This window comes from Stegostoma tigrinum, chromosome 2, assembly GCF_030684315.1.
Source record: "Stegostoma tigrinum isolate sSteTig4 chromosome 2, sSteTig4.hap1, whole genome shotgun sequence".
Classification (NCBI taxonomy): domain Eukaryota; kingdom Metazoa; phylum Chordata; class Chondrichthyes; order Orectolobiformes; family Stegostomatidae; genus Stegostoma; species Stegostoma tigrinum.
The window spans coordinates 130,325,864-130,353,147 of record NC_081355.1 but is presented as its reverse complement, the minus strand read 5'-3'; the positions used below and the strand labels follow the sequence as shown (position 1 = coordinate 130,353,147).

General features: G+C 42.2%; 1 protein-coding gene across 5 annotated transcripts in view; it reads left to right on the top strand.

Moving 5' to 3' along the window:
- Positions 1-27,284, top strand: part of cul2 (cullin 2) — a 96,583-nt gene that overhangs the window by 47,682 nt on the left and 21,617 nt on the right. For 4 of the 5 annotated variants that reach the window (XM_059639325.1, XM_059639334.1, XM_059639322.1 and 1 more), the window contains 8 exons: positions 1,918-2,042; positions 8,603-8,710; positions 15,174-15,233; positions 16,436-16,564; positions 16,801-16,887; positions 17,823-17,978; positions 26,043-26,120; positions 26,933-26,999. In XM_059639325.1, coding sequence (XP_059495308.1) covers positions 1,918-2,042; positions 8,603-8,710; positions 15,174-15,233; positions 16,436-16,564; positions 16,801-16,887; positions 17,823-17,978; positions 26,043-26,120; positions 26,933-26,999 — 810 coding nt within the window. Of the gene's footprint in view, positions 1-1,914; positions 2,043-8,602; positions 8,711-15,173; positions 15,234-16,435; positions 16,565-16,800; positions 16,888-17,822; positions 17,979-26,042; positions 26,121-26,932; positions 27,000-27,284 lie in introns of all 5 variants that reach the window. The other variant, XM_059639328.1, reaches the window with a different exon arrangement.

Sequence of the window (27,284 nt, the reverse complement as noted above, 5' to 3'; positions counted from 1 at the left end):
GCCTAGACCCTTCTTCATCCTCTGTGATGAAGGGTCTAGGCCCGAAACGTCAGCTTTTGTGCTCCCGAGATGCTGCTTGGTATGAAGAAGAGCCACTGATTCATAGATGTTATGATGTAAATCAATTGAAATATACACCTGTCCAATTGACATTTCCTTGAATTGATAAAACGTCAAATCTGTTATAGGTTCAAATTCAAATGACTAGGCCAGTTACATTATAATTTAAAGGTACTATCTGGAAGAAGATGGAACTTTATAATGCTATTATGATCTAATTGAAACCTGGGTTTGTCTTGCAAAATGTTTGGAAAGCCGTATATATCACTGTGGAGGGTGTTTGAGCAAACTGAATTTGAAATTTTTCAGTGCTGTTCCCCTCTCAGCACTGTCAGCACTAAACTCTTTAGATTACACATCAAGACTTGAAGGAATGCTGGAGCATTGTCAACACCCTTGGAATTTTACTGTGAGAGTCAGATCTCCTTTCAAAATCAATGTTAACCTGCCATTCGTGTAATACTTTCTGTAACTTCCTTCACCACCAGAGGGCAGTCAACTGCAGAATTGTCTCAGTAAAGTTGGAAGGTTTCCTTTTCTGAAGAATGTGTTTTTATGAGTATCCCACAGTTTTTATGGGCATGTCTTTTAGTCAGTAACAAATTTTAGAGTTTTAAATTTGAGTTCATATTCTCAAACTCTAACTGTGGGATTGAACCGCTCATGTTTTTGCATTATGAAACCTAGCGTTTGACTATCATTAAAATAAACGACCCCACCACCCAAGACATTTTTCCATCCCCACCTTTGTCTGCTTTCTGGAGAGACCACTCTCTCCGTGACTCCCTTGTTCGCTCCACACTGCCCTCCAACCCCACCACACCCGGCACCTTCCCCTGCAACCGCAGGAAGTGCTACACTTGCCCCCACACCTCCTCCCTCACCCCTATCCCAGGCCCCAAGACGACGTTCCATATTAAGCAGAGGTTCACCTGCACATCTGCCAATGTGGTATACTGCATCCAATGTACCCGGTGTGGCTTCCTCTACATTGGGGAAACCAAGCGGAGGCTTGGAGACCGCTTTGCAGAACACCTCCGCTCGGTTCGCAATAAACAACTGCACCTCCCAGTCGCGAACCATTTCAACTCCCCCTCCCATTCTTTAGATGACATGCCCATCATGGGCCTCCTGCAGTGCCACAATGATGCCACCCAAAGGTTGCACGAACAGCAACACATATTCCGCTTGGGAACCCTGCAGCCCAATGGTATCAATGTGGACTTCACCAGCTTCAAAATCTCCCCTTCCCCAACTGCATCCCAAAACCAGCCCAGTTCGTCCCCTCCCCCCACTGCATCACACAACCAGCCCAGCTCATCCCCTCTCCCCATGCATCCCAAAACCAGCCCAGCCAGTCTCTGCCTCCCTAACCTGTTCTTTCTCTCACCCATCCCTTCCTCCCACCCCAAGCTGCACCTCCATTTCCTACCTACTAACCTGATCCCACCTCTTTGACCTGTCCGTCTTCCCTGAACTGACCTATTCCCTCCCTATCTCCCCACCTATATTCTCCTCTCCACCTATCTTCTTTTCTCTCCATCTTCAGTCCGCTTCCCCCTCTCTCCCTATTTATTCCAGTCCCCTCACCCCATCCCCCTCTCTGATGAAGGGTCTAGGCCCGAAACGTCAGTTTTTGTGCTCCTGAGATGCTGCTTGGCCTGCAGTGTTCATCCAGCTTCACACTTTATTATCTTACATTAAAATAACCATGATAGTTTTTTATTGTTAACATGTTTATTTTTTGCAGATTGGTGGGTTTCACCACCTGTATTGTAGGATTGTTGAATGAGTATATGCCAATAAAAATAAGCAGTTTCCCCATTTTTATTCCATATCCCCTTCACCCTCCAGCAGACATGGCAAATATATATACTTTGCTCCGTGCTGTCTCAAACGGATTACCTCATATGATTCAGGAGCTTCAGAATCACATTCATGATGAGGGCCTTAGATCCATCAGTAACCTCTCTCAGGAAAATGTGAGTCTGCATGATTTCTTCACCTTTAATTGTAAGATTAATAGCATGTTGTGGGCTAACTTAACTATTACGTAGCATCTCTGTTCATCGTTAGTACTGTCTGGTTTTCGATCTAGGAAAGTAAATATTTCGCCAAAGGTAGTGCTTTTTTGCAAGTGATTGCTGCAGTCACAGAATGTAAAAGAATGACTTTGCTTCATAAGTCCACCCCAAACGCTTAACATCCAGTGAAGGACTACCAAAAAATCTTATCGCTGTTTTAGGGAATGTGGCAGCCAATTTGCACTTAGCAAATTCCCAGAGTTTGTACAAAAATTGGAAGTGCTTTCTCCCTCTCAACTTCCTGCTGTCTTTATTTCAGATCTCCAGCATCTGCACTATTTTGATTTTGCTTTCGTCCACAAACAGTAATGTGACAATGAGCAGATAGTCTGTGTTTCATTTTAGCCATAGAGGGATAAATATTGACCATATCACAATAACATTTTGTTTGTTTTCCATTCCTAGATCTATTTCTTTTGTATTAAATTTTGTCTTCACAAGAAACTAACTTGTACCACAAGATCCTACTTTCATGTTCACCTTTTATAAAATTCATTCATGAATATAGGTGTTTCTTGCTGGGTGAGGATTTATTGCCCACCCTTATTTCCCATTGTGAAGGTGGAGGGTGAGCTGCTGTGTTGAATCATGACAGTCGGTTTAGTTTAGACAGACCCACAATACCTTCAGAGAGGAATTCCAAGATTTTGACCTGAAGGGGTAGTGATACATTTCCAAGTCAGGAAGGTGAACGGCTTGAAGGAGAACATGCATGTGATTATGTTTTCATGCACCTCATGTTGTGGTTGTCCTTCTAGATGGTAGTGATTGTGGGTTTGTAAGGTGCTGTCTAAGGTAGGTTGGTGAATTTATGCCATGCATCTTAATAGATAATACGCGTAGTTGCTACTGAGTGTCAATGGTGGAGGGAATGATTGTGGATATAGTGTCAGTCGAGAAAGTTGCATTGATCTGGAGGGTGTCAAGTTTTTTTCAGTGTTGTTGGATCAGGAACTCATCTGGGCAAGTGGGGAGTATTCCATCACACTCCTGACTTGTACCTTATAGGTAGTGGGCAGATTTTTGAGGATTCAAGAGGTAGCTTACTTGCTACAGGATGCCAAATCTCTAATCTGCTCTTGTAGCCTTTGTATCACTGATCCAATTCAGTTTCTGGTCTGTGTTAACCCCAGGATGTTGGTCGTGGGGAATTTAGCAAAAGTAATGATATTGAATGTCAAGGAGTGGTGGTTAAATTGTCTTTTATTGGTGATGGTCATTGCCTAGCACTTGAGTGATCTGAATGTTCCTTGCCATTTGTTCGCCCTGCATGTTGTTCAGGTCCTCATGGACTGTTTCAGTACCTGAGGAGATCTGTTGATGATGCTACAGTTATTGGGCCTTCCCAATGCCTTAAATGCATGCAAATATAGTTTTGTATAAGTGAGAAATGCCCTGGGTTTGCTTATTCTCCATAGGTAAAGACTGTACAGAATTGAACTGCTCGAGAGCTTTTTTATGAATAAAATGTATTTTTGAAATTAAAAAATGAGCTTCACTGTGCCTGTGTGTTAATGCGTAGCCAAAGCGTTCAATTGAGGGAAAATTTAGAAAGTTAAAGACAGTGAAACATGCAATGGTGAAGGGTGGTGACATGGATAATCACAACCAGACTGTGACAGGAAGGAACAGTACACAAACATAAGAAATCACCTGCAAACAGTGTAAAGGTGGATTAAAAAAAAGTCGTTAAAAAGGTCAAATTAAAAGCTGTTAACCTAAAAGACAGATTAATTGATGATGCAAATAGAAGCAAATGAATATGATCTGATGGCCATGACAAAGACATGATTGCAAGATGATCAAAACTTCTGATTATTCAGATGTACTTAAGTTTTCAGAATTTATAGGAAACAAGGAAATGGAGTAGCTTTCTTAATAAAAGATGATATCAGCACAGTAATATGAAATGATCTTTGTTTGGTAGATCAAAATATAGTTTTTCAATCTTTCATGACAATGGTGTCACCAATGGTCAAGTGAAGATCATTCCAGTGGAACAGCTCCCTCTTTCTGGTGCGAGTGATTGAAACCCAGACCTCCCATACCGTGATTTTTGCCATGCATTCAAATCTCTGACCTTACTGATCTTAAGCCAACTTGCCCATGGCCGAAGCCGTAATCCAGTGATTATTATCATGACTTGTCGGGGGTACTTCTCCTGATTGCCCAGTAGCACCATTAGCAGTATAACGTGTAAAATTCTGTGGTTTCCAGGATAAACAAACAAGAAGAAATTTGATGACCAAGAGTGTGAACATGAATTGTGGTTGTGTCATTTGGAATAGTTGAAATATTTCTGCTATAAAATATGAAGCACAGTTATCCTGAGAGCTGACAAAGAAGGTGATGATGGCGTTTCAGCTGGTTTATTTTTCTGAATACATATTTTCTTTGATAAAGGCAAAAGCATGAACATCATTTAAAACTCCGTTTATAGCTTGTTGGCAATAAAGGGAAAACTTCCAAGGATGTTCCAAGCAATGTAACAGGTTCACACTTGTAAAAGACTTCTGACCTAGCTATTCTGGTGCAATTTCAGCCAAATTATATAGCTTTATTTAAAAGAGAGCAAACACCTTTTTTTTCTAAGGGAAAGTAGGATAGAAAGAGTGAGCAAGACTCAAAGACAGTTGTGCTCTGAAGTGAAGAATGAAATGAAATGGGAGAGAATAGGATTTAGTGAAATATGAACAGAAGTATAAAAAGAATTAAACAGTAATGCATGACATTTGAAATGACCTTTGTAAGCAATTCCACCGAAGTTCAAAGGATCTAATCTTAAAAAAGTGCACTGATATACTGTAAAACTAATTGGTAAATATACAGTTCTAGTTCCTTTCAGAGTGCTTTGATAGACTTTTCCCTCCTTGCTCTGAAGCGTCAAATTGTGCTGAAAGCAGATAATTCAGAGCTTAGTACCCATTGGCAATACAGCAGATTTTAATCAGTGGACTCCAGTGGTTTGCAGCCTATTTGATTATATGGATTGAACCAGTGATTAGGAAGTAGATGGAGTGTTGGTGTTCAACGCTAGGGGAAAGGAGTATAAAAGTTAGGAAGTTTTAACGCCCAGTCCCTATACACCTGCATTCTGCATGCAGATGTCCTCAAGGCCCTCCGCTTCTTCCTGTCCCGCAGGCCCGACCAGTCCCCCTCCACCAACACCCTCATCCGCCTAGCCGAACTCGTCCTCACCCTCAACAACTTCTCTTTCGATTCCTCCCACTTCCTACAGACTAAGGGGGTGGCCATGGGCACCCGCATGGGCCCCAGCTATGCCTGCCTCTTTGTAGGTTACGTGGAACAGTCCCTCTTCCGCACCTACACAGGCCCCAAACCCCACCTCTTCCTCCGTTACGTTGATGACTGTATTGGCGCCGCCTCTTGCTCCCCAGAGGAGCTTGAACAGTTCATCCACTTCACCAACAGCTTCCAGCCCAACCTTCAGTTCACCTGGGCCATCTCCAGCACATCCCTCACATTCCTGGATCTCTCAGTCTCCATCTCAGGCAACTAGCTTGTAACTGATGTCCATTTCAAGCCCACCGACTCCCACAGCTACCTAGAATACACCTCCTCCCACCCACCCTCCTGCAAAAATTCCATCCCCTATTCCCAATTCCTCCGCCTCCGCCGCATCTGCTCCCACGATGTGGCATTCCACTCCCGCACATCCCAGATCTCCAAGTTCATCAAGGACCGCAACTTTCCCCCCACAGTGTTTGAGAACGCCCTTGACCGCGTCTCCCGCATTTCCCGCAACACATCCCTCACACCCCGCCCCCGCCACAACCGCCCAAAGAGGATCCCCCTCGTTCTCACACACCACCACCCCACCAACCTCCGGATACAACGCATCATCCTCCGACACTTCTGCCATCTACAATCCGACCCTACCACCCAAGACGTTTTTCCATCCCCACCCCTGTCTGCTTTCCAGAGAGACCACTCTCTCCGTGACTCCCTTGTTCGCTCCACCCTGCCCTCCAACCCCACCACACCCGGCACCTTCCCCTGCAACCGCAGGAAATTCTACACTTGCCCCCACACCTCCTCCCTCACCCCTATCCCAGGCCGCAAGATGACTTTCCACATTAAGCAGAGGTTCACCTGCACATCTGCCAATGTGGTATACTGCATCCATTGTACCTGGTGTGGCCCCCTCTACATTGGGGAAACCAAGCGGAGGCTTGGAGACCGCTTTGCAGAACACCTCCGCTCGGTTCGCAATAAACAACTGCACCTCCCAGTCGCAAACCATTTCTACTCCCCCTCCCATTCTTTAGATGACATGTCCATCATGGCCCTCCTGCAGTGCCACAATGATGCCACCCGAAGGTTGCAGGAACAGCAACTCATATTCCACTTGGGAACCCTGCAGCCCAATGGTATCAATGTGGACTTCACCGGCTTCAAAATCTCCCCTTCCCCCACCACATTCCAAAACCAGCCCAGTTCATCCCCTCCCCCCACTGCACCACACAACCAGCCCAGCTCGTCCCCTCCACCCACTGCACCCCAAAACCAGTCCAACCTGTCTCTGCCTCCCTAACCGGTTCTTCCTCTCACCCATCCCTTCCTCCCACCCCAAGCCGCACCTCCATCTCCTACCTACTAACCTCATCCCACCTCCTTGACCTGTCCGTCTTCCCTGAACTGACCCATCCCCTCCCTATCTCCCCACCTATACTCTCCTCTCCACCTATCTTCTTTTCTCTCCATCTTCGGTCCGCCTCCCCCTCTCTCCCTATTTATTCCAGAACCCTCACCCCATCCCCCTCTCTGATGAAGGGTCTGGGCCCGAAACGTCAGCTTTTGTGCTCCTGAGATGCTGCTGGGCCTGCTGTGTTCATCCAGCCTCACATTTTATTGTCTCGGATTCTCCAGCATCTGCAGTTCCCATTACCCACAAGTTTTAACGTTGCTGGACGGAGCATTGGCAAGAACTACAACTGGAAAATTATATACAGTTTTGGTCATCTTATTTCAAAAAGTATACAATTGCATTAGAAGCAGTTTAGAGAAGATTCACTCAACTCCTGAATGAAGAGCTTTTTGCCAAGAAAATTATTGTCCCAATTGAGCCTTTCCCCATCCAGGATTAAATGAAAGAGAGGTGATATTGTTGAATTTCCTTTCGTAGGCAGGACTAGAATGGTGGCAACTTGGAGACAGTAAGGACTGCAGATGCTGGAAGCCAGAGTCCTTTAGGTGTGAGGCTGGAAAGGCACAGCAGGTCAGACAGCATCCAGGGAGCAGGTATGTTAATGCGGTGGGCCAAAAAGTTGACTTATCTGCTCCTCGGATGCTGTCTGACCCACTGTGCTTTTCCAGCCTCACACCTATAGACTAGAACTAAAGGAGATAGTTTAGGAAAAGAGGGCTCCCATTTGAGATACAGATGAAAAGAATTTTATTTTCTCTGAGAATCATTTGTCTTACCCAGAAAGTAGCAGAAGCCGTAAAATCATGGAGCCTTTTGGTGCAGCGGAGGCCTTGTGGCCCATCAAGTCTGTACTGCCAGAAAGATCCTACTTTCCATCTCATTTGGTCTCACTTCCCAGCACTAGGCCCACAGCTTTTAATGGTTTGACACCGGGCGGCAAGGCGGCTCAGTAGTTAGCACTGCACCCTCACAGCCCCAGGGACCTGGGTTCGATTCCAGCCTCGGGCATCTGTCTGTGCAGAGTTTGCACGTTCTCCCCGTGTCTGTGTGGGTTTCCTCCGGGTGCTCCAGTTTCCTCCCACAGTCCAAAGATGTGCAGGCTAGGTGGATTGGCCATGCTAAATTGCCCGTAGTGTTCAAGGGTGTTCAGTGGGATGGAGTCTGCGTGGGATGCTCCAAAGGACGGTGTGGACTTAAGGGGCTGAAGGGCCCGTTTCCACACTGTAGGGAATCTAATCTAATCTAAAAAAAACTTCACATGCTCATTCAAGTACTTGTTAAAAGTCATGTCATTGAGTACATTTGACAATGACTTAGACTAAACAAGAGAGACCTGATTTATGGGAGGCAGTCAAGAAAATGGATTTGAGTTATGATCAGAATCTTAAGAACTTTAAGCATTAAAAACCAAATGGCCTACTGTTACCCCTAAGTCCTGCGTTCTTGGTAGAGCCCAACACATTTGTGGCCTGATGTCTATATGTTCATTCGTTTCAACAGACCAGTGGTCAAATCAGCAGTGAGGATTCTGACTGATTTACTTGCTGGCCCTCTCAACCCCACCAACTGAAAAAAGGAAGCTAGGAATAAAGTCTAAAACTTAACTTTTCTGTGTTGCTAATTGTGGCGTTATGGATCTCCTTTCTGAATCAGCCATTGATGGTATTAGCCTCAGTTTTACAAACCGAGTTGCCCATCACGTCTGACAGTCCAGACCCCAGACCCAGTAGCCATACAGTCTAGATTTTAACTTTATTTTCTCAATTAAATTTTTTCTCCTTTTGACCAGATGCCTACACAGTTTGTGGAATCTGTTCTTGAAGTTCACAGTAAATTTCTTCAACTTATCAGTTCAGTTCTTAATGGAGATCAACACTTTATGAGTGCACTTGATAAGGTAAGTTACTTTAAATAAATCAGATTTTTTTTTGCAAAGCTAATTCTTGCTTGTTGTGACCTTTAGCAGATCTGATGTGTTTGATTTTACACTCCTGGTGGAAGATGAACAGAACTTCTCTGATAGTTCAGAAAATTTGGATAAATGTGTTAAAATATAACCTTTTTAAAGAAAAAGATAATATGGCCTAGGGACTAGATTATAGAACATAGAACATTACAGCACAGTACAGGCCCTTCGGCCCTCGATGTTGTGCCAACCTGTCATACCGATCTCAAACCCATCTAACCTAACCAGAGCTGTTCCACTATTCAGTGAGGTCGTGACTGAACAGTGGCCTAACTCCATATACCTGCTTTGGCCCTTATCCCTTAATACTTTTGTTGAACAAAAAATTATCTAAGTCAGAGCAAAAATTGACAACTCATCTGATATTGACAGCCTTTTGTGTAGGTTAGATGGGCTTGAGATCGGTACGTCCATATGCTTATCCAATGACAACTTAAATATACCTAAAGTTGGCGAATCTACTAATGTTGCAGGCAAAGCGTTCCATTCCCTTACTACTCTCTGAGTAAAGAAACTACCTCTGACATCTGTCCTATATCTTTTACCCCTCAATTTAAAGCTATGCCCCCTCGTGCTCGCCGTCACCATCCTAGGAAAAAGGCTTTCCCTATCCACCCTATCTAACCCTCTGATTATTTTATATGTTTCAATTAAGTCACCTCTCAACCTTCTTCTCTGTAATGAAAACAGCCTCAAGTCCCTCAGCCTTTCCTCATAAGACCTTCCCTCCATACCAGGCAACATCCTAGTAAATCTCCTCTGCACCCTTTCCAAAGCTTCCACATCCTTCTTACAATGCGGTGACCAGAACTGTACACAATACTCCAAGTGCGGCTGCACCAGAGTTTTGTACAGCTTCACCATAACCTCTTGGTTCCGGAACTCAATCCCTCTATTAATAAAAGCTAAAACACTGTATGCCGCCTTAACAGCCCTCTCAACCTGGGTGGCAACTTTCAAGGATGTGTGTACATGGACACCGAGATCTCTCTGCTCATCTACACTGCTAAGAATCTTACCATTAGCCCTGTACTTTGCCTTCCGGTTACTCCTACCAAAGTGCATCACTTCACATTTGTCTGCATTAAACTCCATTTGCCACCTCTCAACCCAGCTCTGCAGCTTATCTATGTCTATCTGCAACCTACAGCATCCTACGTCACTGTCCACAACTCCACCGACATGTCATCTGAAAATTTACTAGCCCATCCTTCTTAGGTTAAATGAGCCAGTACAGCAATTGACAGTGTTTTGTTAGATACAAAGTACCTAAATGAGGATTGTTCTTTCTAAGTGTAACATGTTAAACCAGTCCAACCTGTCTCTGCCTCCCTAACCGGTTCTTCCTCTCACCCATCCCTTCCTCCCACCCCAAGCCGCACCCCCAGCTACCTACTAACCTCATCCCACCTCCTTGACCTGTCCGTCTTCCCTGGACTGACCTATCCCCTCCCTACCTCCCCACCTACACCCTCTCCACCTATCTTCTTTACTCTCCATCTTCGGTCCGCCTCCCCCTCTCTCCCTATTTATTCCAGTTCCCTCCCCCCATCCCCCTCTCTGATGAAGGGTCTAGGCCCGAAACGTCAGCTTTTGTGCTCCTGAGATGCTGCTTGGCCTGCTGTGTTCATCCAGCCTCACATTTTATTATCTTGGAATCTCCAGCATCTGCAGTTCCCATTATCTCTGATGTTTAACTTTTGTTCTGATGAGATAGAGCCCTCTGGTGGTAGCATTATGGAATGACTTATGTTTTTAGAAACATATAGTAGGAACAGCAATAGGCCATTCAGCCCTCCAGAGCTGTTCCACTATTCAATGAGGTCGTGACTGAACAGTGGCCGAACTCCATATACCTGCTTTGGCCCTTATCCCTTAATACTTTTGTTGAACAAAAAATTATCTAAGTCAGAGCAAAAATTGACAACTCATCTGATATTAACAGCCTTTTTTGGGGGAGGTTTCCAACCCTGTACTACCCTTTGTGTATAGAAGTGCTTCCTAACATCTGAACGGTCTGGCCCTGAACCTCAGATTATGCCCTCTGGTTCTAGAATGCCTAACTAGTGGAAATAGTTTATTGTTATCTGCCCTGTGTTTTTCTTGTTAATATGCGGAAGACTGAATCATATCACCCCTTAATCTTCTGGATTCTAAAAAAATGGCCGAATTTGTATCTCCTCCATAGTTAACCATAACTTAAGTCCTTCTTGTAAATCTTTGCTGTACTCCCTCCAAGCCAATATATCCTTCTGAAGGCCGCATGCCCAGATGTGCTCACAGGACTCCGAGTGCAGCAGTTCAAAATGACAGCTCAGCACTACTTTCTGAAGGGCAACTAGGAATGGGCAGTAAATGCTGACTTAACAAGAAAAACCTATATCCCATGAATGACTGAAAAAAAGAACTTGTGTTTCTGTTAGATCACAGTCAGACCAGTAGCTGTATATTACACACCATTTGTTAAACTGTGAGGGTTTCTTTGTTTCCATGAGAATTTACAAACTGTACAACATTTTGAGGAAATAAATTGTGTTGTTATCAAAGACGGTAGTAGTTTTCAGTTCTTCTATTCAGTGGCTAGTACACTTACCTGAAGGGAAGTTGTCTTCACTCAACTTTGTAAAGAATTTACGTTCAGAATTTCTGAAGTCTGCTGCATTAATGTGAATTATTGTAATTTATATCCTTACAGCCTCAGATTAAGACACCTCACCTTACATCAATTAGCTCAATGTCAGTAGCATTTCGTTTGCGGGTGGGTGCAAGTGCATTGCATAAGCTAAAGACTGACCTGATGAATTGAGTGCAGAATGCATTGGACACAGTGCTCACAAAAGTCTGCTGCATAAGATAAAGGTGCATGGAGTTACAGGCAGTGAATTAGCGTGGATAGAGGATTGGTTAACTAACAGGAAGCTAAGAGTGGGGATAAATGAGAGTTTTCTGGTTGGCAATCAGTGACTAGTGGTGTGTATCAGGGATCAGTGCTGGAACTGCAATTTTTTTTATAATTTCCATAGACGATTTGGAGTTGGGCACCACACGTAGTGTGTCAAGGTTTGCGGATGACACGAAGCTGAATGATAGACCAAAAGTGTGCCGAGGACGCTGAAAGTTTGCAGAGGTATATAGATAGTTTAAGTGAGTGGGAGAAGGTCTGGCAGATGGAGTTCAGTGTTGATAAATGTGAGGTCATCCATTTTGATAGGAATAATAGTGAAAAGGGCTATTAGTTGAATGGTAAAGAATTGGAGCATACTTTTCTGCAGAGGGACCTGGGTGTTCTTGTGAAAGAATCAGCGAAGGTTGGTTTGCAGGTGCAACTGGTAATTAAGAAGACAAATGGAATATTGTCCTTCATTGCCAGAGGGATTGAGTTTAAAAGCAAGGAGGTTATGTTGCAGCTTTGTAAGGTACTGGTGAGGCCACACCTGGAGTACTGCTTGTAGTTTATTCTCCTTACTAGAGAAAGAATGTACTGGGGATGGGTTGTAGAAAAGGTTCACTAGTTGATTCCTGAGTTGAGAGGGCTGGCTTGTGAGGAGAGGCTGATAGACTGGGATTATATTCATTGGAATTTAGAAGAATAAGGGGAGAATCTTATAGAAAGATATAAAATTATGAAGAGAATAGATAAGATAGAAGCAAGGAGGTTGTTTCCACTGGTGGGTGCAACTAGAACAAGAAGGCATAGCCTCAAAATTAGGGGAAGCAGATTTAGGATGGAACTGAGGAAGAATGTCTTCACCCAAAGGGTTGTCAATCGGTGGAATTCCGTGCCCAGTGAAGTTGTTGAGGCGTCGTTATTGAATGTTTTAAAGCCAAGGTAGCTAATTTTTTGAACACTAATGGAATTAAGGTTTATGGTGAGTAGGTGGGTAAGTGGAGCTGAAGCCACAAAAAGATCAGCCCGATGGCCTACTCCTGCGCCTAGTTCTCATATTCTTACATGTGACAAAATGACAGAGAACTTTTTCTGTCTTAGAATGAACTAGATTTAGTTTCTGTGCCCTGAGGTGATGAAAGAGAAGACCATCATCAACTTTGTACCTTTTTTCCTGCCAACTTGATTTTCTTTACTGAGAGTTTGATAGAGCACATGCTATAAGACCATATGACCGTAGAAGTAGAGGTAGGCCATTCAGCCCATCAAGTCTTATCCACCATTCATTGAAAACACGGCTGATATGATTAATCAATTATTTTACTCTCATGTTTACCAAAGTACAGTGAAAAGCTTTGTTTACGAGCAGTGCAGGCAGAACTTAGTAAGCGAGGATACGCAGATCAGAGGTTATAAAAGGACTTAAGAGACATAAGCTACATTGCATGGGGCATGTGCTCCGCAAGATCAACATTAGCAAGGTCAGCATTATTTGATGCTCGGGAGTTCATTCATCAGTCTGATAATGGCAGGGCGGAAGCTGTTCATGACAATGCTGGTGAGTGTGTTCAAGCTTCTGTTGCAATCTGCAGCAATATGATTGAGTTTTAACTGCTTTCAAAGGTTGGTTATATTGGACAACTGATGTTAGCCTTCTCAATGTTATATGCATCCAGGGAAGAATATTTTTTCAAAAATTCCATTCTTGGACAGCCACGTTGGGAGATAAAATAAAGTCCCTGTCTTAGTGGGTGAAAAGTATTCATGAAGGAAGTTGAAAATGTGCCCACACTACTTCCCCAGATATAGGTGATAGAGTAGTGAGTAGCACTAACATGTGACCAGACCTAGGGTATTACTGTGGGTTTTCCCTTCAGGATATTTTTGTTTGATGCAGCAATGCTTGTGATATTCCTCATTTGATTTGATTTATTGACAAATGTAGCTAAGTACAATGAAAAGCTTTGTTTGCAAGCAGCACTGGCAGATGATAATAAGCAAGGTCATACAGATCATAAGATGAAAGAAAGACTTGGACAGAGTACAGCATATAGGTTACACCGCACAGGACGTACATGAAGCGAGATCAACATTAACAAGATCAGCATTATTCGAAGATAGACAGTCCATTCATCGGTCTCATAACAGCAGGGAAGAAGCTATTCTTGAACCTGCTGGTGCGAGTGTTCAGGCTTCTGTATCTTCTGCCTGATGGAAGAGGCTGTAGGAGGTCATTACCATTGTGCAATGGGTCTTTGATGATGTTGGCAGCCTTTCCACGGCAACAAGAAGTGTAAATGGCGTCCATGGATGGGAGGTTGGCTTCTGTGATGGTCTGGGCTGTGCCTACCACCTTCTATAGTTTCTTACAGTCCTGGGCAGAGCAGTTGCCGTACCAGGTTGTTATGTACCTGGACAATATGCTTTCAATGGTACATCTGTAAGTGTTGGTGAGGATCCTTATGGAGGTGTGAAATGTCTTGAGCCACCTGACGAAGAAGAGGCATTGTTGTCCCTTCTTGACCTTTGCATCTATGAGGGAAGTCCTGTCCCAAACTGTACCTTTTCCCTTTAACCCATGATTCCTTTACTGATTAAAATTGATCTCAGCTCTGAATATACTTAATGGTCCAGCCTCCATAACTCTGATGTAAAGAATTCCACAGATTCACTTCCCTTTGAGAGATGAATTTCCTCCTCATCTCTTGATTTAAATGGTGACCCTGTAGCATGATTTTATGTTTTCAGGTTCCAGACTGTCCCACAAGGGGGAATAACCTTTCCGCTCCTCCTTTGTAAAGTCCCCTTATAATCTTATATTTTTCAACAAGGTTGTCTCTCATTCTTCTAAACTCCAGTGGCTTTCTGTGCGCTGCTTCTGAAACTCAGTCAGTATTAGCGAGTTTTGAGAAGATTTGTAGCTCAGGTTGAGGTTCTGGATGTGAGTTTGCTTGCTGAGCTGGAAGGTTAGTTTTCAGACGTTTCGTCACCATTCTAGGTAACATCATCAGTGAGCCTCCGACGAAGCGCTGGTGTTATGTCCCGCTTTCTATTTATCTGGTTAGGTTTCCTTGGGTTGGTGATGTCATTTCCTGCTCTTTTTCTCAGGGGATGGTAGATTGGCTCCAAATCAATGTGTTTTAGAAGCATGGCATTCCAACCGGAACTCCATCAACAAACACATTGACTTGGAGCCAATCTACCATCCCCTGAGAAAAAGAACAGGAAATGACATCAGCACAGGAAATGACATCACCAACCCAAGGAAACCTAACCAGATAAATAGAAAGCAGGACATAACACCAGCGCTTCGTCGGAGGCTCACTGATGATGTTACCTAGAATGGTGACAAAACGACTGAAAACTAACCTTCCAGCTCAGCGAGCAAACTCACATTCAGTCAGCATTCATTGTGTACAATTGAAGATAAGAGCAATGAACAATTGCTCTTGGAATTGGAAACTTGTTGAAATACTGTTTGAGAGGTTTTTTTTTTCTCTCCTGTAGGCCCTAACATCAGTAGTAAACTATAGAGAACCCAAATCTTCCTGCAAGGCTCCAGAGTTGGTGAGTATGGAAAACGTTACGATCCGCAATATTTTTATCCAATTCTCAACTGACATTTCGGAAGGACATTAACTCAGGGTCTGGACCAGCATTTAGGAATGCTGACTTATCTTGCAATCAACCTCATAAAACCAACCAAAGGCAAAACACTAAAGATGCTGGAACCTGAACAGAAGCAGAAAGCGCTGAAACACTCTTCGTATTAGGTAGGGTCTGTGGAGAAAGCAGACTAGTTAATAATTCAAGGTTTCTACTTATGTTTCTCCCCAAGTGGGATGCAGCATCATTTATTCCTCAGTTCTCAAGACTAAGAGAGATATCAATTTATACCTTAATGTCCTTTGGACCTCCTCTGTGCTTTCAGAAACACAATTTTAACACCATAGACACCAGAAAGATACCACATTGAGTCCTTAGTGAATTGATTTCATAGAATTGTGAAATTTCATGGCACAGAAAGCATTAATTCAGCTCATTGTGTCAGTGCTGGGCAAAAAGGGCCGAGCTACCTAATTACACTTTCCATTTCTTCGCCTATAGCCTTGAAGGCTGTGGCACGTCAAGTTCATATCCAAGTACACTTGTAATGTGATGAGGGTTTCTGCATGGACCATCCTTTCAAGTAGTGAGTTCCAGACTACCATCTCCATCCAGGTGAAGAGGTTTCTCCTCAATTTCCTTCTAACTCTTCTACCATTTGCTTTAAATCTGTGGCCCCCTAATTATAGATCTCCCTGCGAAGAAAAACTAATTCTTCCTATCCACTCTATCTATGCCCTTCATAATTTTATACATACACCTCAGCTGAGGCCACAGAGGGGCAGGATAATGAGACTATCATTTTCTTGAGAGATTTTCTGATAACTGCTTATTGCAGAGTTGAAGACAGGATTGTAAATGGCTCATTTTGCAGTCTGGTTGTCAGTACTATTAATATTCATTTACTTTCTGGGTTCACACGTGAAACAAAACTTGCACTGACTGACATCAGCCACAGAAATGGAAAATGAACCACCACCTTCTGAATGGAAGAGGAAGACATTGGGGATGAGAGTGGAGTCTGTTTTTCTTTCTTCAAGCCTCAGATAAAATCACTAGTGTGGATGGAACCAAATTAATGCACAGAATATAATATTAGAAATTAAACTGGTGATGATTGATGTTAGAAAAATAAAAGTTTCTGAATAAAACTTTCCTTACAGCTAGCTAAGTACTGTGACAATCTATTAAAGAAGTCTGCAAAAGGAATGACTGAAAATGAAGTTGAGGACAAATTGACCAGCTTCATCACAGTTTTCAAGTACATTGATGATAAGGATGTCTTTCAAAAGGTAAATAGTAGTTCCGTTTGCTTATGGCAAAATCAGGCAACATTTTGCATCCATCCAGCTTGAACTTGTTTGAGTAAAGAGAAGTTAATACATGTGAATAATTAAAAATCTGTAGTTCATGGTGGTGTCACATGATCAATATCTTTCCTAAGCACTTTCATCAAGTTCATCAAATGTGTATTCAAATGTATCTCTTTGAATCAAATTTTTCAATTTAACCTTTCCTCCAACTTCAGTTCTATGCCAGAATGTTGGCGAAGCGATTGATACATGGTCTTTCGATGTCTATGGATTCTGAAGAAGCTATGATAAATAAGCTCAAGGTTTGTAACATATCTTTAAAAATAAATTGAAGTATGTCTCACAAAGCCTAGAAGAGGTACTTTGGGGGCTGTTCCAACTCTTTGTAGTTCACTCCTTTGCAAATCTAGTTGTGAGAGCACAAAAAGCTTAGTATTCGGTGGCTGACCTAAAACAAATGACGGTTTTGCTTTTTAAACAGAGTTTAACTTGACAGAATGTTGTATTAAGAAAAAGCCTTTTAGGGCCTATAATAACATTAATCATTATCCTATTTTTTTTACAAGAGATTATACCATAAATATAACAGAGTATTGTTGTCCCATCATTTAGTTTTGGAGAGAAATAGTTCAGTGCAGTAAAGTCTCGAATGATTGTTTTATTTCAGACGAGATGATTTTACGGGCAGACTTTTCTTTTAAATGGCAGTATTACCCCCCCGCCACCTGAAGACTTGGCAGGAAGCACTTCCCTGCCAATCATAGCAGCCCCAGCTGGCTGGAGACAGGAATTCTCCCCCTCACTTGACTGTTAGTTCTGTATTTCCAGTAGCAGTGGGCAGGACGGCCATTACAAGCAGTCCCCAGATTGTAAAACCTGCAGCCCAGCTCTAGATAGGCCTGGGTGAGTATCATGGTAGAAATGAGAGGGGATGCCAGTGAGGTGTTGAGAGTTTTGATGGAGGGAGGACCTTCAGAGGCGTCAGAACTTGAAAGAGTTGAGGCTCCTGATGTTGAGTGAGCACTCTCCCCTCCACCACATGTCAATTCACCCCCTTTTTCTGAACTTCTGCTGCTGGCCTCTAAGTTTTAATGCCTCAGTTAAGGGCCTTGCCTGAAAATCTGCTGACAGAGGATTGGATAGTATACCTTTATTATTAGTCTTCTGGAAATATTATTTTGATTGTTATAACACATTGCTTTGAGGAAATAACACTGTTTTTACTCTTTCTATGCAGCAAGCCTGTGGTTATGAATTCACGAGCAAGCTTCACAGGATGTACACTGATATGAATGTCAGTGCTGACTTAAACAACAAATTTACAGCCACTTTTTTAAGGCAACAGGACACCGTAATAGATCTTGGAATCAGTTTTCAGATCTACGTACTTCAGGTTGGTTGGATCACAGGTTAACTCTAACCAAGCGCACTCGCTTCTCACTTTATCCTTTCTTTGCTGATTTTTTTTAAATGGAGAAAACATAAAGTATGCTGTGAAAAGTATCCCTCATAGAGGACAGAAATAGAGTTTGAATTTAAACTTTCAAGGAACATAAAAACTGATTGGAAAAGCTTTTATAAATATGTGAATGGGAAAAAGTGAAGAAAGACGAATCTAAGTCCTTTGCAGTCAGAAATGAGGGTATTTATTATAGACAGGAAAAGAAATGGCAGAATAATTGAACACTTGTTTTCGTTCTGTCTTTACGAAATATAATTTTCCAAAAATATTAGGGAGCCAAGAGCATAGAGAATGAGGAAGAATTAAAGAAAATCAATATTACTTTTTAAAAAAAAAGGTAGTTGTGAAATTAATGGGGTACTAAGTTCCCAGGATCTAGAACAGTTCCTACTAATTAGTGGGTGGCAAATGTAACCCACTACTTAAAAAGGAGGAAGAGAAAAATAATGACAATCATAGACCAGTTAGCCTAACATAAGTGGTGAGGGAATAGAGCTAGAGTCTGTTATAAAATATCTGACAATAGAGTACTTGGGAAGTATTAATGGGACTAGACATCATTAATAGGACATTAGGGGGAGGCAATGGCCCAGTGGTGTTATCGCTGGACTGTTGATGCAGAGACCTGGATAACGTTCTGGGGACCTGAATTCGAATCCTGCCACGGCAGATGGTGGAATTTGAATTCAGTAAGTATCTGGAATTAAAAATCTAATGATGACCATGAATCCATTGTCAATTGCTCAAAAGACTCATCTGGTTTACTGATGTTTCCTAGGGAAGGAAACTGCCGTTCTTACCTGGTTTGGCCTATACATGACTCCAGACTCTCAGCAATGTGATTGACTCTTAACTACCCTCTGGACAATTAGGGATGGGCAATAAATGCTGCCTAGCTAGCAAAGCCCTCATCCTGTGGCCGAATAAAGCAAAAAAATACAGTCGGCATGGGTTTATGGAAGTGTAATCATGCTTTACAAATCTCCTGGATTTTTTGAGGCTGTAACGAGTGTAATAGAAAAGGGAGAACCGGTGGATGTGGCAGAAATGGACTTCAAGAAGGCTCCTGTGATAAATGTGTCTTTTCCCAAGTGACAGGCAGTGACCAGAGATACACAACAGGGATCGGTGCTTGACCCTCAACTATTCACAGTATATAAATAACTTGGATTAAGGAACCAAATCCCTCATTTCCAAGTTTTCTGACAATAAAGAAACTAGGTGGACTTGTAACTTCAGAGTGGTCTAGACAAGTTGAGTGTTTGAGCAAACAACTGGCAGGTGCAGTATAGGGTGGATACATGTGAAGTTATACACTTTGGTGTGAAGGAACAGAAAGGCAGAATATAATTTAAGTGCTGAAACAAACAAAACTTTCTGGAAAAGCTCAGCAGGTCTGGTAGCATCTGCAAGGAGAAATCAGAGTTAACATTTCAGGTCCAGTGATCCTTCCTCAGAACTTTTAGGTTTTATTATTTAAATGCTGCTAACTTGGGAAATGTAGATGGACAGAGGGATCTGGGTATGTTCTTGTATACCAATAAAGAGGCATTTGCAGCAAGCAATTAAAGAGGCAAATGGAATGCTGGCCTTCATTGCAAGAGAATTTGAGTTCAGGAGTAGAGATGTCTGACTGAGTTATACAGAGCTTTATTGAGACTACACTTGGAGTATTGAATGCAGTTTTGGTCTCCCTACCTAAGGAAGGATATACACGTCATACAGGAAGTGGGGCAAATTTCACGAGGCTAATGCTGGGGGTGGCAGGATTGTCATATGAGGAGAGATTGGTTTGACTGGGCATTCATTTACCAGAATTTTTTTAAAAAATTAAAAGATGAAATGATTGAAAATTCTAACTGGGCTAAACAGACTAGATGCAAGGAGGAGCTTTCCCCTGGTTAAGGAGTCTACAGTGATGGGCCACAGTCTCAGGATACAGAGTAGGCCATTTGAGATAAGAAGAGAAAGCAATAGACAATAGGTGCTGGAGTAGGCCATTCGGCCCTTTGAGCCAGCACCACCATACATTATGATCATGGCTGATCATCCACACTCAGTATCCTGTTCCTGCCTTATCCCCATAACCCTTGATTCCACTATCTTTAAGAGCTCTATCCATCTCTTTCTTGAAAGTATCCGGAGAATTGGCCTCCACTGCCTTCTGGGGCAGAGCATTCCATATATTTCTCCACTCGAAGGTTGGTCATGTGTAGAATTTGATACCACTGACATTGTGTAAGCCAGGCCACTGAGTATATTCTAGAAAGAGACTGATAATTTTTGATAGTGAAAGCATCGAGAGGTATGGAGAGAAAGTAGGAAAATGGTGTTGATCTCAAGGATTAGCCACGATCATTTCAATGGCCTACTCGTGCTCCTTGTTTCTATGTATTTTTGAAGCATGTTTCAAGAAATTTTCACTGTGAGGCATCTAAAATATTTGTAAGGACAAATGTATAGTAACCAGGCATTACTACAGTTGTAATGTGAAGGTGAGAATTTTTGTGTCATGGTATATAGGGCCAGCACGGTAGCCTCAGTGGTTGGCATTGCTGCCTCTCAGCGCCAGGAACCTGGGTTCAGTTTCAGCCTCGCACCACTCTGTGTGAAGCTTACACATTCGCCCTGTGTCTGCGTGGGTTTCCTTTGAGTGCTCCGGTTTCTTCCCACAGTCACAAAAGGTGTGCAGGTGGATTGGCCATGCTAAATTATCCATAAAGTCCAGAGATGTGTAGGCTAGATGGATTGACCATGGGAGATGCAGGGTTGCAGGTTTAGGGATGGGGCTGGAGTGGATCTAGGTGGGATCCTCTTCAGAGAGTCGGTGTGGATTTGTTGGGCTTAGTCTATGTTCTATTCTATGATCTTTTGAAAGCATTCTGAAAGATCTGTTCTAGCGAGTTTTGAGAAGATTTGTAGCTCAGGTTGAGGTTCTGGATGTGAGTTTGCTCGCTGAGCTGGAAGGTTAGTTTTCAGACGTTTCGTCACCATTCTAGGTAACATCATCAGTGAGCCTCCGACGAAGCGCTGGTGTTATGTCCTGCTTTCTATTTATCTGGTTAGGTTTCCTTGGGTTGGTGATGTCATTTCCTGTTCTTTTTCTCAGGGGATGGTAGATTGACTTGGAGCCAATGTGTTTGTTGATGGAGTTCCGGTTGGAATGCCATGCTTCTAGGAATTCTCGTGCGTGTCTCTGTTTGGCTTGTCCTAGGATGGATGTGTTGTCCCAATCAAAGTGGTGTCCTTCCTCATCTGTATGTAAGGATACTAGTGACAGTGGGTCATGTCGTTTTGTGGCTAGTTGATGTTCATGTATCCTTGTGGCTAGCTTTCTGCCTGTTTGTCCAATGTAGTGTTTGTCACAGTTCTTGCAAGGTATTTTGTAGATGACGTTCGTTTTATTAGTTGTCTGTATAGGGTCTTTTAAGTTCATTAGCTGCTGTTTTAGTGTGCTGGTGCGTTTGTGGGCTACCCTGATGCCAAGGGGTCCGAGTAGTCTGGCAGTCATTTTGGAAATGTCTTTGATGTAGGGGAGAGTCGTTATGGTTTCTGAGCCCGTTTTGTCTGTTTGTTTGGGTTTATTGCTGAGGAATCGGCGGACTGTGTTCATTGGGTACCCGTTCTTTTTGAATACGCTGTATAGGTGATTTTCCTCTGCTCTACGTAGTTCCTTTGTGCTGCAGTGTGTGGTGGCTCGTTGGAATAACGTTCTAATGCAGCTTCGTTTGTGGGTGTTGGGATGGTTGCTCCTGTAGTTCAGTATTTGGTCCGTATGTGTTGTTTTCCTGTAGACGCTGGTTTGAAGTTCCCCATTGGCTGTTCGCTCTACTGTGACATCTAGGAATGGCAGTTTGTTGTTGTTTTCCTCTTTTGTGAATGTTATGCCCGTAAAGGGTATTATTGATGGTCTTGAAGGTTTCCTCTAATTTGTTTTGTTTAGTGATGACAAAGGTGTCATCCACATAGCGCACCCAAAGTTTGGGTTGGATGATTGGCAGAGCTGTTTGTTTGAGTCTCTGCATTACTGCCTCTGCTAAGAACCCTGATATCGGAGATCCCATGGGTGTACCGTTGGTTTGTCTGTAGGTTTTGTTATTGAAAGTGAAGTGGGTGGTGAGGCATAGGTCCACTAGCTTGATGATGTTGTCCTTGCTGAAGAGGTTGGTGGTGTCTGGTGTATGTGTCTTCTGTTCTTCTAATAGTGTAATCGCTGCAGAATAAACTAGACAAACTCACACAAAATAACAACACAGACAGCACAGAAGCATGGATAAAAAACTTACCTGACCGACCATTAACAGACACTGAAAAAGCCGTCTTAGTAAGAGGATTAAATTACAACTTCCAGGATGCGGACAAGAAAGATTTCTTAGCAGCATTAGAAGCAACACTGAAAGACAAGAATCTCTCGGAAGAAACCCAGCAAACCATCAGACAGACAGTCACACCAACACTAAGCAGGAAAAAGGAAGAAAACACACTCAATACACAAGAAAGGAAAGCCCTAAAAGGACTCAAAAAAGATAAAAACATCGTTATCCTACCTGCAGACAAAGGACGCTTGACAGTCATCTTAAACTGAACAGACTACGTTGAGAAAGCGAACACACTGCTTGCAGATACCGACACTTACCAACAGGTGGCGATAGACCCGACCCCATAACTAGAGAACAGAATCACAGCCTTACTCAAAAAAACTTCAAAAATCTGGAGAATTAAACAAGAGAGACTTCCAAAAATGAAACCAGATGGATCCAACACACCACGCTTCTACGGACTACCAAAAATTCACAAACCAGAAGCCCCCCTCAGGCCCATAGTGTCACTACCTGGAACACCAACCTACAGATTAGCCAAGGAACTACACCAAAGACTAAAACACCAAGTAGAAGACTCCCACCACTCCATTCGCTCCACCCAAGAATTCGTGAACACCATCAAAGACACCAAGATAGAAGAGGATGAAATAATGGTCTCCTTTGACGTAACAGCCCTGTTCACATCCATCAACATCAACCTGGCCAAAGAAACACTGACTACACTATTAGAAGAACAGAAGACACATACACCAGACACCACCAACCTCTTCAGCAAGGACAACATCATCAAGCTAGTGGACCTATGCCTTACCACTCACTTCACTTTCAATAACAAAACCTACAGACAAACCAACGGTACGCCCATGGGATCTCCGATATCAGGGTTCTTAGCAGAGGCAGTAATGCAGAGACTCGAACAAACAACACTGCCAATCATCCAACCCAAACTTTGGGTCCGCTATGTGGATGACACCTTTGTCATCACTAAACAAAACAAATTAGAGGAAACCTTCAAGACCATCAATAATACCCTTTGCTGGCATAACATTCACAAAAGAGGAGGAAAACAACAACAAACTGCCATTCCTAGATGTCACAGTAGAGCGAACAGCCAATGGGGAACTTCAAACCAGCGTCTACAGGAAAACAACACATACGGACCAAATACTGAACTACAGGAACAACCATCCCAACACCCACAAACGAAGCTGCATTCGAACATTATTCCAACGAGCCACCACACACTGCAGCACAAAGGAACTACACAGAGCAGAGGAAAATCACCTATACAGCGTATTCAAAAAGAATGGGTACCCTATGAACACAGTCCGCCGATTCCTCAGCAACAAACCCAAACAAACAGACAAAACAGGCTCAGAAACCATAACCACTCTCCCCTACATCAAAGACATTTCCGAAATGACTGCCAGACTACTCGGACCCCTTGGCATCAGGGTAGCCCACAAACCCACCAACACACTAAAACAGCAGCTAATGAACTTAAAAGACCCTATACAGACAACAAATAAAACGAACGTCATCTACAAAATACCTTGCAAGAACTGTGACAAACACTACATTGGACAAACTGGCAGGAAGCTAGCCACAAGGATACATGAACATCAACTAGCCACAAAACGACATGACCCACTGTCACTAGTATCCTTACATACAGATGAGGAAGGACACCACTTTGATTGGGACAACACATCCATCCTAGGACAAGTTAAACAGAGACATGCACGAGAATTCCTAGAAGCATGGCATTCCAACCGGAACTCCATCAACAAACACATTGACTTGGAGCCAATCAACCATCCCCTGAGAAAAAGAACAGGAAATGACATCACCAACCCAAGGAAACCTACCCAGATAAATAGAAAGCGGGACATATTCAGCGGAGGCTCACTGATGATGTTACCTAGAATGGTGACGAAACGTCTGAAAACTAACCTTCCAGCTCAGCGAGCAAACTCACATCCAGATCTGTTCTGTTAAGTCCAATATTAATTGCAAGAGCTAATTTGCTGAGTCAGTCCAAGTTTCTTTGCTTGTAAAGTACCAGAACCACTTTTGTTCGTTTGAATTGATTGTGTCAGTACAAATGAGATGTTGAAGTTTTGTGGTCTGCACAGTTTTGTTGCACTTGAATGTATTCAGTTGGAGCCGACAAATTGTTGATTTAATTCAAATAGATAACTTGCAGCTTTTTCCAAATTTGTTCCAACATCTACAATAGTACTCTCAACTTTTTTTAACCTATCCCATCATTGGTATGTTAATGCACATGAATCCATGTCTAATGAAGCAGGACTTCTGTTGGACATGTATCGCAAGAGGCATCAAATCCTGTTTGTCCAACCCATGGGATAGTGTAGGGGGATGCGTTTAGATTAGTTCACAGGTCGGCGCAACATCAGGGGTCAAAGGGCCTGTTCTGCGCTGTATTGTTCTATGTTCTATGGAAATCTCCACACTTAGAATAAATTTGGCCAGTGACTAAAATTGTTTCTTGGTTGGGGAGATGTATAGTCATCAACAAGCAGACAATTCATTTTGTGAAAAATAAAGAAAAGCAGAAATATTATCACTTTTTCTGAAGGGCCAGAGAATGAGGTCTAATAGACAGAAGAAATTCTTGCATTGTTAATGTGTTTATAATTATATGAGAGAAGTTCCGAATTGCCCTTGGTGATTTGCTTTAAAAGATAAATGTTCTTCAGATAGGTATACTGCACCTGAAAATCAATTGTTTAACTTACCTCATACCTGTCTATGTGGTTGTATGAATGTGCGACTGTATGATGTTTTGAAATATTCCATCTGAATAAAATGCTCTATAAATATATCAGGGTGTGGAGCTGGATGAACACAGCAAGCCAAGCAGGAACAATTTTAACCCCACTGCGAAGCCTCTTCTAAGGAGCTTTCCTGCTCCTGTGGTGCTGCTTGGCCTGCTGTATTCATCCAGCCATACACCTTGTTATCTCAGATTCTCCAGCATCTACAGTTCCTGCTATTTCTACAAATATATCATTTTTCTTATTTATTATTATGACAAGCTAGTTTATAGCTATACATGTAATTATATAGGCAGCAGGTACGTGATTCAGGAAATGCATAAAAATCTTGCACATTTTGTCCTAAAGGCATTTCAGAGAACTGCCAGACTGATGTACTGCTCAGAGGACTAAGAGAAAAACCTAGAAAGCTTTGGTTTATTTACCTTAAAAGGTGGTAGTTTAGAGGATGTTTCAGATGTGTATAGGATACTAAATATTTTTTAAAGATAAGAGCTGAAAATTAATTAAAATTCATCTTTTGACTGTCGACGAGGGACAAAGATTTAACATGTTGAAAAGCACAGTGAGGACTAGCACCATAAAGTTGGATAAAAACATTGTTTGAAAATTTCAGTACTGTGATCGGGGCTATAATATGATCGGAGGTTTGGTGACTTATGATTAGGATAGCTTTCTTCATGCCTTTGTACAAGATGAACTCAATGTCTCCTCTTTTAAAAAAAATTGACCTGTAATACAAGGTGATATTAAGTCACCCGTTTTAAGTAATTTTTTGTTTTAAAACTATAGAATATTCTGAAAATTAATCTAAAGTATCACATCTACTTGCTGTTTTTGATGGTGAAACCTTATACTTGTACTTATTTCAGGCTGGCGCATGGCCACTGACTCAAGCACCTTCATCTACGTTTGCCATTCCTCAAGAATTGGAAAAGAGCGTACAGATGGTAGGTTAGTAGGTGGCACATACTTTGAAATTTAAGAATGAAATTAAATTGACACATTTTATATGCTATTGAATCTCCTGTGCAATTTCTCGTGCAATTTAAAGTCTAATCATTTTAATGCCTTAATCATTTTAAAGTATGAAAAAATTTGAAGTTTGCTAAGCTGACATTAAAGCTGCTACTAAGTAAGTCACAGGTGAAGGGAGTGCTGTGAAAATAAACTTGGTGAGTTTTTGTAATACATCTTGGAACATGACATGACAGCTCTTGTGTGTCATGGTGGATGGAGTACATATTGAGGCAATGCCAGTGTAGCTAGCCGAACAGTCAGTGCTGATTTGCTTAACTTTGCTGTATTTAATAGAGGAGGAAGACAGAAAACAGGAACTCCAGGCCAGTTAGCCTAATATCTGTCATAGGGAAAATTTTGGAATTATTAAAGAGGTTATGTCACAGTAGTTAGAAAATCTTGATGTAATCAGGCAAAGTGAACATGATTGTGTGAAAGGAAGATTGTTTTTGACTAATTTATCACTATTCTTTGAGGAAGTAAAATGCAAAAAGTCAAAAAGAAAAATCAGACATTAGTGGAGCAAGTTTTTGACTTGTATGCTTTCAGTGTAGAATTTGATTTCAACGCGGTGGGGATCAGTATTCCTTCCCTACTCTCAAATATATTTCTCTTAAGGTTTTTTAAAATTGAAATTAATAGTCAGCTTCAAGTCTCCATCAGCATGTGTACAGTTTTCTAAAAATGTAATCAAAGCAAAGTTTTCGAATATTGTCAGATGTAATCATGTTTCCTTTTGCAGTTTGAGCTGTTTTACAACCAGCACTTCAGTGGTAGAAAACTTACTTGGCTGCACTATCTATGTACAGGTAAGGTTACACATAAAAACACATCAGATTCATCATAAATATCACTGTCTCCATGGACCTCCCAGATCTGCTGAGTTTCTCTAGCACTTTGTGTTCTTGTTTCTTAATAAACCTCCCTCTGTTCTCCAGGACTTCTGTTTTTCCGTTTATAGATATGCCCTTTTCAGTTCTAATATATTTGCATAAATCAGAACTGAAGTAAAACTTGCATGTTTGTGTACAAGCTACTCATCAGTTACAGTTGTGTACAAGCTACTCATCAGTTACAGTTGTGTACAAGCTACT